At 48.0% G+C, this 10,986-nt stretch overlaps 1 protein-coding gene across 1 annotated transcript; it reads right to left on the bottom strand.

Moving 5' to 3' along the window:
- Nucleotides 1–983: 983 nt before the first annotated feature.
- LOC125344861 (microfibrillar-associated protein 1-like) lies at nt 984–2,252 on the bottom strand. Its single transcript, XM_048337171.1, has one exon. The coding sequence runs from the start codon at nt 2,250–2,252 to the stop codon at nt 984–986; it is 1,269 nt and encodes a 422-aa protein (XP_048193128.1).
- Between the last annotated feature and the right edge of the window lie 8,734 nt (nt 2,253–10,986).

The following is a 10,986-nucleotide window of genomic DNA, read 5'->3' as shown; positions in this document are numbered from 1 at the left end:
GACTGTGTGGTGGACTCCTGGGAGAACCAGGAATCCCTTCCCTTGGGGGGAACCCTATTTCATTGTAGCGAACCCCCACTCTACTTCAGCCCTCATGAGTCATCAGTACTGTATCTAGTATCTGTTGGTGACCTTCACACTTCTGCCTTGGTTGCAGGTGGAAAGTAGAGATGGTTTCTGATTTTTCCTGCTAGCAGCAGTCACCTTGTGTTGGTTCCCTAATCTCTTGAGTGGTTCCCCTCCAGTTTACAAGAATCTGGGTACACCAGAGGGCATGTGTCTTCAGTGACTAGGACTTTGTCCCCAGGAATAAACACTCCTTTCCTGCTCAGTACACAATGCTTTTAAGTCTGCCGGAAGTTGGACAAGCCTTGACCTGGTCACCTGCAGACCTAAGTCATCTCAGGAGGTGACATAGCTTCTTCATAGGAAGACTTTTGACACTGTGCTTAATATGTTTTTTTTAATGTTTGACTTTTATTTGACACATATATACATCTCAGATGAATCACAAAGTATATTCACTTAGAAAAGTTGACTCTACCCAAAAATGCACAACAGATTTCAGTGAGCAGAGATTAATAAGTACTCCTAACCCTCAGGTAGAAGTAATACACTGTCCACTTACATGTTCACTGACTCAAGACAAGGTGCTAGAGAAAAACCTGAAACAGTCCTAAGTAAATTTGGGAAGTCACAGAGAGAAACAGGATTTCTCAAGTTGTAAGACTCTAAGCCTATCTGGATAGTACTTTTCTGTGGGTTTCTCAATAGGAGTCCAGACCTCACCAAACACCTTCAAAGACTAGGCAGCCCAGAAGCACAGGGGGGTAGTTATTCCAGTAGGCTGCATACAAGAACCACATAAAGGATGTTAAAAGGAAACCAAGGACCAGATGTTGAGTCCTTGTGTCCACAGTTGGAATATAGTTGGATCTTAGGTCGTTCTCCACTTCTGGGCTGATGGTCGCTCAAATAACATCTCATAATCCAGCTGCCTTCTGTTTAAAGAACTTTCTGTTCAGGGCACTGTCTTGACCCCATCCTGAGTCAAAGGAAGTGGTGTCTTGATCCACAAGGTGTGTATATTTGGTACGACCAGAACGTCCAAAGTTCTTGACCTGCATGACTTTGGGAAGGATCGTTTTGTCAAAATGATCCTCAAGGGTCGGTGAGCTGAAATCTCTCTTGTATAGTTCTTCATCCTCATCCATGAAGAAGGCACCTCGGTGATAATACTTCTGTAAAAACTTGTATTTGCCTTTCACAGCTTTGTTGGTGATGACTTTCCCATTTGCCCGAAGCTCAGCTTGTCTCTCTTCCTCAGTCAGGTTTCGCATGCGTCGAATTTCTGCTTTTTCCTTTTCAAGTGCTGCTCGGTCTTCTCGGTCCCTCTTGATTCTTTTGAGCTCTCGAACTTTCCACGCCTCATAGTCATCCTCCTGGTTTTCATCATCAGTGTTTAGAGCATCCAGGGCGGCCAGGGACCGTGTGTTCTCCTGGAGCTCTTTCTTGGTCTCTGCTTCGACAATCTTGAGTGTGTACTTGCGCCTCTCCTCAGCCACGCGTTTAGCTTCCTGCTCCAACTCCCTCTGTTTTAGGGCTTGGGCCTCATGTTCTTGACCTGTCACTCGGTCCTCCTTTCGAATGAAGACTGGCTTCAGGCGAGGCTCCATCTCGTCTTCACTGTCTGTGTACTCTTCGTATTCAGAGTCTGATTCCGACTCTTCCCCAGCACGTCCTTCCTTTTCCACCTCCATGACATCCATCTCTTCCTTTCTTCTTTCCTGTGCTCGCTGGCACATCAGGCCACGGCGCCGTTCTATTTCCTCATCATGCATTTCTTCCTCCTCTCCTTCACTGCTGTCTTCTCCTTCCATGTGACAATCATCTCCCTGGACTTTGGAGTCACTTTCTCCTACCACTTCAGGTTCCACTGTTTCCCGATGTCGAGCCAATCTGGCTTCCACATCTTCCCTGATCCGGTTTCGTAAGCGCCGCACACGAGGGTCACTAGATGAGTCCTCGTCCTGCTCCTCAGGCTCTGTGGCTCGTTCTCTGGCTCGCTTTAGGACCTGAAATTCTTCCTCATCTGAGGACTCCAGAGGGGCGTAGTGTGGCCTCTTTCCGGATACATAGCGTTTCACCTTCACTCTCTCCATCGAAAGCTCACCTTTCTCATTGCGAGCCAGGACGGCCCCAGCCGTGCACTGGAGAGGAGGCCGCTTCACGAGCGCGCTTGGCACCGACATGTCGACCCCAGCGGCAGTGCTTCCCAAACTCGATGAATCCCAAACGAGGCGCAAGGACCACGAGCCAGAACACCTTCTTCCCTCCTGGGCGACTCTGACTGGACTGCGCAGCTGGCAGAGACGACCTCCGCCCGAGCTGGTCAGGCCGGCAGTGTGCGAGCCCAGGACCGAGGGACGGCTACTTATGCGCCTGGGCCTTGGCTGTCCTCGCGTTCTCTGTCTCGCGATGCTTCCAAGGTTGCTCGATTGCCAATTTCAGCGTCATGGTGCAGAGTGGGGGGGTGGGAGGGAGGGGGAGGAAGTGTTTCTTACCTGAGGCCTGGCAAGACTCAAATGAAATTCTCACCCATTTGTCTGGGTTTTGCAGCTGGGCAGGAAAGATAGAGTGAATAGGAAACTTGAAGGAATAGGATGGTCATTGGCATTGGCCCACGTTGGTGTGATGGCCACGCCCCACTGCAGAAGGAGGAGATCCCGCCCTATGTTGATGGGACCGGAAGCTCCACCCCTGCACTGCTGGTGTGGGGAAATTAGAGGGGAGTACTTGGGGATAGGAGGGGGAAGGAGACAGAGAGGAAAGGGAAGAAGCCAGAGTCCAGACTGGCAACGAGGGGAGCAGCAGAGCCCGTCTGGTCAGAGGAAGACAAGAGCAGGAGGAGGAGGAGAGGAGGAGAAGCTGGGTAGAGCGGTGAGGCGAACCAGGGCGACCGGAAGAGGAGTGGAGCTGTACCAGACCGGCCAGAGGAATGGGCAGAACCGACTGAAGCCTGAGGCCTGAGGGAGGGTCCGAACCCTGAGGCCTGAGAGAGGGTCGGAAACCTTGGGCCTGAGGGAGGGTCCGAAACCTGAGGTCTGAGGGAGGGTCAGCAACCTGGGGCCTGAGGGAGGGTCCGAAACCTGGGCCCTGAGGGAGGGTCGGAAACCTGGGGCCAGCATAGAAGCCTAAGACCAGGGGTGAGGGGCGGGCTTGAGGCTTAAAACTTGAGGAGAGGATCCTAGAGGATGGTTGCTTGGTCCTCTGGAGGTTTGGAGTCCGGGAGGCTGAGGTGGTTAGAAATTAAGGTGGAAGTTCAGAGGTTAAGTCAGGACTCAGGTCTGGGTACTGGGTAACTAACCCAGAACAAGGTAGTCACAGGCAAGCGCTAGGAGGTGGAGGGTGGCTCTGGTTCCTGGTCTCAGATTGTAAATAAAATCCCTTTGTAAATCCCCTTCCCACCTTAAATTGTGCCTCAGTGTATTCTTGCTCTCCTGGAACACAACAGGATGCCTTCACCTGATGAAGGAACTGCAATTCAGGCCCGAGGCCAAAACTTGGAGGCCTTTGCCCTACTCAAACCCTCAGTGGACTTTTAGCCTTCACATTCCTTCTGGTACATGTGCTAACTGCATCAGTCAGTTACTCATTTTCTTTACTTTTGTGCTGGTACTGAGCTTAAAACACAAGGTATGGCAATTTCTGGAAAGGCACTCCACCCTTGGAGCCAAACCCCAGACCTCAAAATCCTTCTGTTTTCTGGAAACTGCTCTTCCTGGTGTGGTAGAGGAGAGATACAATGAGCATATGTCTAAATGAGTATAGTTCCAAAGTTAAAGACATTGGTGTGCAGACATAATGTGGTTGTAAAGAGAATGAAGTATGGCCTGATCCCTAACTCTGGGCCTGAATACAGGGATTTTTTTTTCTTTAAGGGGGTATGGAAGATGCTGGAAAGATATTGAACAAGATTTCCTCAACCTATCAAATTCACTTGAGTCGACCCTTGTCCTTTGAATGAGTGGTGAGAGGGAGGATAGAAACTAGTCTATGAACCAGCACATCACTTTTGAACAGATGACTCTGGATCCTGAGCTTCCACCTCCAAGCTGCTCCGTAGGGTCTCATGAGCTCATCCTCTTTCCTTTCCTGACCAAAAATGCCTTTTACTCTGTAGAACCTGAAAGTGAGCTAGCTAAAAACTTTCCAAAGAAAAACCAGTCCAGCAGCAGTTCCAAAGACATACCTAGCTGGAATGCCATGCACTTTCTCATGGCTCAGAAGAAACAAGGACGTTGAAGGGTTCAGATTAAAGTGACAGGTGAAAATGACAACTTCTGCTTCCTTCTAACAATAGAAAATTCCCATTTATGGGGATACTGTGTGAAAGAGGCAGCATAGGCCAGGAGCCAGACCCATCAGATTGGGTTCTGGGATGTTCTGTGTGGAGAGTCACAGATGAGGTTACCACCTACCTAGGCTGTATATTTCTCAGCTTCTAAAACCTTTGAAACTTAAGGAATGACCTTTTTGCCCTTCATAGGTAAGCTTGTCTCTTGAAGCTCACTTTGGATCATGTTTGAGGTTCAGTGTTAAGAGAAACGAGGCATGTCTTCAGTTCTTCTTTTCCTTGTGAAACCAGATGAATTATCACTCAGAAGCAGGTATATTCTGCTTCATGCAAGCTCTTGTGTGAAGAAATTGAGGTAGACACTATAGGCTGGTGTTCTTGCCCATGCATATAAACCACCTCCCTACTTGATGTTGGTCTGGTGTGTGCTTCATGCTATAATGAACTTGAATGCAGAACTTCCTTTCTTGGGAAGTGCTCCATGCAGACTCCCCCTAACTGGATCATGTCCCATGTCTCCTGAAGATCTCGGCTCTTCTCTCTGGATCACCAGGGAGAGTCAAGCTGGCTTTTCTTGGATAGGGTCTTGTCCAGTGGTTCTTTTCTCAGCATGCTTGTATTGAGAATGGCACAGACACAAGTTGAGATGTTCCTGAGTGGAGGCCTAGCTGTGCCCTTCCAGCACTGAGGAATTCAGTTCCCGCTGGATCCTGCTGTCTGCTCTTGTGGAGCAAGCCAGCCCTCCCGCCTTTGGTGCCTTCCCATGGGTCCGGGGTGGGCCCACTGTGGCGCCCTTTCTGACTTTTCAAAGTCCATGTATCAGGACTCTTCTTCCTGCCCTTTCCTTTGGTCTCAGAGGATTGGCCCCCGCAGAAAGCTCCCCAGGATTGTCCGGCACAGTCTTGCATTGATTTCTTTTTAAAAGGAAGTTTACTAAAATTGGTCTGTAATTAGGTGTGAGCAGTGTTTGCATGTAAGCATGAGCTTGCATGGCAGCAATGGAAATTACCACAGTTTTCAAGGGTCAACATATGGGTAGATCTGCCTGGACTTTATCAAAGGTCACTGGACATGAGTTACTGGACACTCCTAAAATACAGTGATAGTAGAGTAGTAAGAACAGTGAAGGAGGATGCTAAGTTGTCCAAAAGTGGAGATCAGGCTCATTGGAAATATCCAGCAGCATCTGGTGAAGAAAATTTAAATACCAGTGGAAGAGTATCAGGCAATACAGCCATCTAAGTTCTTTGGACTAAAAGGACAGTATAAACTTGTTTAGCCAAGGGAATCACTTCTCTGAGAGATGGCTACCTCTGAAGCCGACTGAAGACAAAACTCCAATGCAAAAGTAGAGCTCAGAAGCTGAGGAACAGGGCGGGGGCTGAAAGTCTGGGGAAAACTCTTCAGCTGCAGCCACATAAGTCTCTGTGTCTCTCCAGCAGGGATATTAGCTTTAGGGATCTCCTACAAGTGAAGGAACTGCACTAGGAGAGACATTTTAGATCAATCAGATGTGTTCTCATAAAAAGTCTTGGAGGCCTCAAACTGAGGAGTTTTCTGTACTTTCCCAGCATTGTAAGTCTAGAAAAGTTGGGTTTGGCTACATAACGGCTCAGGCTCCTGTTGCTCCCTCCATACAGATTTGTGTACCCCACTGCTGGCCAGACAGCTGTCCCTACTCCTAGGAGCCTCATATTTTAGCTTCTACTCAGATTTGCTATCCAGCTATAGATTTCTCTAACTAGTTTGTCTGATAAAGGGAACACTATCTCAACTTGAAAGAATAGAATGGTGGCTGTTGGAACTAGAAAGAAACAACTAGCTATATCATTTAAACATGGCTTGTGAGATTCCTTTTGAGGAATAAATCCTTTGAAGCTAGCTGTATCCGGGCATGCTTTGGGTGGTTTTCCTATGAACTCCCTCAACCTGAATCTGCTCTGGACTTGAATATATTCTAGGTGGCTCAAGCCTGAAAAAGCCAACTGTCTTTGCCCATTTTGTGCTACTCTAACAGTTGATATGCTCAAAGAACAAAAGTCTTGTTTCTAAGGGTGAAAGGCAAGTACCAGACCACAATGGGCTGAGCCCTCCTTGCCATTCTTTGGCCAAAGGTGAGAGGTGTAAATGCATCCACTCATAAGGAATGTGCTCATGTGATGTGTGCATTCTCCCATTTGAAAAGCTATTATTACCACCTTTCCTCGAGAGTGTCCCACCTCCTAACACTGTTGTATCAGTGGTTACATTTTCAGCACAGAAACTCTGTAAGTACAAACAGTACCAGCTCTTGAGTTCCCTTCTGGAGACTCAGGCTGAACTCACCAACGGTGCCCACTGTTCGGACTCAAGAGGCACTCCAGCATGTTTTAAATGTCATAAGACTGCCAGCCTCAAGATTATGAATGATGGGCTCCATAAACTGATGTGAGGTTGTTATCAATGTCAGTGATAGAACCTGGGCGGGTTGGGTTTGAGTTTGAGTCCTACCTTGTGAGTGCAAAGGATTGCATTGCATACCTTAGGGAAACTTGGGAATTTGTAAAGTACTGATGTCAAATCTAAGTAAAAGGAAAGTTTTCATTAGACTAAAGAGAAGGTATGATGTGTCTGATCATGAAAGGTGCCCAAATGCTTGGCTGCTATTGAATGCTGTCGAATACAAACACAAGACTAAATGAGGTCACCCGTGTTCTTGGAAGGACTTGAGGTGACTGGACTAGGATGCCCCATAGAACGTTCCTAGGACAGCTCAACATTGGTGAGCTCTTCACCTCTGCTTGCCCTAGCAGTAGCAGATTTACTTTTGTCTGATGAGTAAATTATGGCAAGTTCTGTCCCCAAACCAAAATGGACTGCTTCACATCCCCAGAGCATCTGGGAAATTGAAACAGAATCCTAATGGGAAGAACTTAGAAGTCCTCTGTGTTGGCATGGAAGAGCTACCAGTTGGCACTTAGGAGTGAGCTGCTGGAAAAGTGGTTGTCCTCCATGTAAAAAGTATTTGACACCAGGGGTGTGTTCTCCATTGAACACTGGCTGGGGGTTTTAGTTCAGCCTGATGGCTTGTGTGATGAACTCAACTATCCTATGGTTTAGTCTCAGACCTGCGAGTCTTCTCATTTTAGATGTGAATTGCAAGTTGTAGGTGGTCACTGAAGTAGAGTGGGGGTTCGCTACAATGAAACAGGGTCTCCTCCCAAGGGAGGGGATTCCTGGTTCCCCCAAGAGTCCACCACACAGTCTCCAGCTACAAGGTGACAAAAAGGCAGTTTTATTGGAGAAGTAAAAAGTGAACAAAAAGTGAACCGACCGGCCTTGGTCGCAGCCCAGACTCGGGAGCTGAAACTGCTGACCACGTGTGCAGGATCAGGGCCCAGACTAGGGAGCTGGGACCGACTGCACGTGTGCAGCCCAGACTCGGGAGCTGGGACCGCATGTCTGCAGCCCAGACTCGGGAGCTGGGACCGCATGTCCGTGTGGCCTTCCAGCCTGGTTATAAGGCAAACATCACAGACAAACTTGTCACACGCAGGTGACCAATGAAGATACAACACTTACAGGGCATGCTAGGCCGCACGCAGGTGGCCAATAGAGTTACACTCTGTCTCATAATATTCATTTGAACTAACCTATCATTCTAGTTAGAATTGATGCATGGACTTGGCAGGGCTCACATGATGCAGGTGGATATGCCTGCTCACAGCCTGTTCCCTTGAAGCTCCCAGGCCTCAGGTGGTTAATCTACATAACTTATCATAATAAAGAGGAGGACACAGGTTCCCTTGAAGCTCCCAGGCCTCAGGTAGTCAATCTACATAGTAAAGGGGAGCTTCCCTGAATAGGGTGGGGGAGGGCTTAGTGGAGATGGAGTTGGCTTCAGCTCTTATCTGAGCTGGAGTCAACCTGAAGTCCCTCCACAGCTATTGATGGCACTGGGCAGATCTGGCCTCCCTATTACAGTCACCTACACTAAAAATGGACAATTATCGGGGACCATATCACCTCCCAGTTCATTTAATTTCCTATCACGCCTCACAGTCACTTGCTCTGTTGTAGTAAAGGAACTATAGGATTCAGATGAACAGCAAGATGGAGGGAGATGCAGGGCAAGTCTAGGCTTGTGGAAAGGGGCCCTTTTGGGGCTACCTGTGTCTCCAGGAAGTTCCCTATTTTCAGTGACCTGGAAACAAGCTATTCTACGTTACTGAGCTTGCATTATAGTGGATGACCAATTATTAGCCATCCTTCTCACCTCATGTTTTTCTTGGGTGGGGGGTGGATGTTGGAAGCCCCAATCTTAATGTCTTGGAGTCACCAGCGACCACTCCCCATCCAGAGCCTATGTAGATGCCCCAGTCATTTCATTAGCATTGAATAAAATACTACAGAGTATCCAGGCATTGAAAGTCACATGACTGGTAATGAAGACACCTGAGAATCACATTTTGGGTGCTTTCTCAAAGATGAATTGCTTTGGGGGATCTTTCTCATGTATAAATACAGGCAAAATAACTTGCCTCTCTGCCTTAGATTACTTAGTAAGAAAGGCTTAAGCTAGCTCTTGTTGCCTTTCAGCAACAAACCCAGCTTCCTAAGCTCTGGGAGACAGGCATAAGCCTCCAAGAAGAGCTTGACCACTAGAAGCAATGGCTAGAATCTGGGAGCTAGTAGTACTGATAAGCTTGTCTACAAGCAGCCTCTGGCGACTTGGATTTGAAAAACCACGCTAGTTCTAGACCTCCCCTCCATACCTAATCTATAAATGTGTGCCCATTGTGTAGAAGAATGATCCTGTGTCTTGAAGAGAATTGGGTATAAGTTTACCCCTCAACCTCTTAGATAATCTTGAACTAGATGAGAGGCAAACATTGACCATAGGGAAAGCTAGGAGAACGCCCAGTAGCCCCACTTGGCCTTGTTTTGTCTGTGAGCATTGCACACAGCTGCGCTGGCATTGGCAGAGCCCTCTTGTAAAGGGCTACTAAAGTGCTTTCTCACTTTGGCCCTCAAGGGTCATCAGTACTGTATCTAGTATCTGTTGGTGATCTTCACACTTCTGCCTTGGTTGCAGGTGGAAAGTAGAGATGGTTTCTGATTTTTCCTGCTAGCAGCATTCACCTTGTGTTGGTTCCCTAATCTCTTGAGTGGTTCCCCTCCAGTTTACAAGAATCTGGGTAGACCAGAGGGCATGTGTCTTCAGTGACTAGGACTTTGTCCCCAGGAATAATCACTCCTTTCCTGCTCAGTTCACAATGCTTTTAAGTCTGCCGGAAGTTGGACATCCCTTGAGCTGGTCACCTGCAGACCTAAGTCATCTCAGGAGCTGACATTGAAAGACCCCCGAGTTTTGGGTGGTCTTTCCCTAGGGAGACCCCTTTCCAAGGATCAGCGAGACACGCGATGGATGCAACAGCAAGAGGTTTATTGAGGGTTGCGGGTACCCGGGCGTCCAAGTCCTCGCAGGGAGATGGCGCGCCGAGGCTCGATTTGTGGGGGGTTTTAAGGGGTTTGCAGAAGCGGTTTACAGAAGCAAGAAGCATAGTTACAGGGTTCTAATTGGTCCTTTCCTTAAAGGGAATTTGCGGTTTTTCCAGTAATCATGGGTGGTTGTCTGCCTAGCCCTGAGAGTGGTTATCTGCCCTGCCTAGCCTTGAGGGCGGTTACCTGCCCTGCCTAGCCTTGAGGGCGGTTACCTGCCCTGCCTAGCCTTGGGGGTGGTTATCTGCCCTGCCTGAGGCCCTGAGTTTTGTCAAAATGTCAGCTTATTGCAAGATGGCTCTACATTTGCAAGATGGCTCTACATGTGCTTGCTGGGGGGCTTTCATTTCCCCCTTTTTCTTTGAACTGAATAAAATCTTTTATTCAACCAGGAGAGCTGTTGTTCGGGCCGCCTCAGGCTCATACTGCCTTAATTGGTGGTACTGTTGAGTAAGCACTAGGGCATGTGTAACAGACGTCCTATCCTTAACAAAAAGCAGCTAACTTATTAATACAGGGTCCTATGATCAGGACAAGAATAATCACACACAAGGGTCTGGTCACAACTCAAAGTTTTTTTACGGTGGGGCCTTGCTCTCATGACTCTAGTAGGAATAATAATAGTGGCCAGGGGATTTACAGTAGCTCATCCCCAAGCCACCAGACTACCCATAGGTAGGGTTTATGAGTGTCTAGGCTCTCTCCCTAGCTACGGAAGCACCAACCATATATATCAGGCCTAGCAAGGTAAAGTTAGCCAAGTCCATCTTTGGTACACAGCCTCTGTTGTGCCGCCAGGATAGAATGTTCTCTCTCACTGCGAATGAGTCCACAGGCTCCAGTCATCCAGGTTTGCTTGTGGGTGGCGCTTTACTCAGTTGGTAGCGGGTGTGGCTCAGGAGGAGGTCCAGTCTCATAAAGGGCCCTTACCTTGGGCCAGATCTCTTGGTGGACCTGCTATAGGGCTCTGAGGGGGGTGAAAGCTCATAACAAATGCAATTGCAAGCTAGGAATTATGGGAGGGGATCCCAAATCTGATCCTAAGGCTACACATGAGCAAATCCAGGCTTTACATACAAAACCATTTTGGCAAGGGAATCAAGTGGTTAAAGATACATGAGATCTTTTTGGTTAACATTTAGATGGCA

Source organism: Perognathus longimembris, unplaced genomic scaffold (assembly GCF_023159225.1).
Source record: "Perognathus longimembris pacificus isolate PPM17 unplaced genomic scaffold, ASM2315922v1 HiC_scaffold_4564, whole genome shotgun sequence".
NCBI lineage: Eukaryota > Metazoa > Chordata > Mammalia > Rodentia > Heteromyidae > Perognathus > Perognathus longimembris.
The sequence above is the reverse complement of the archived record's forward strand: the minus strand, read 5'-3'. Positions and strand labels throughout refer to the sequence as shown.

Excerpts from the sequence above, each read along its gene's own strand:
- LOC125344861 (XM_048337171.1), bottom strand. The coding sequence starts at position 2,252 with ATGTCGGTGCCAAGCGCGCTCGTGAAGCGGCCTCCTCTCCAGTGCACG.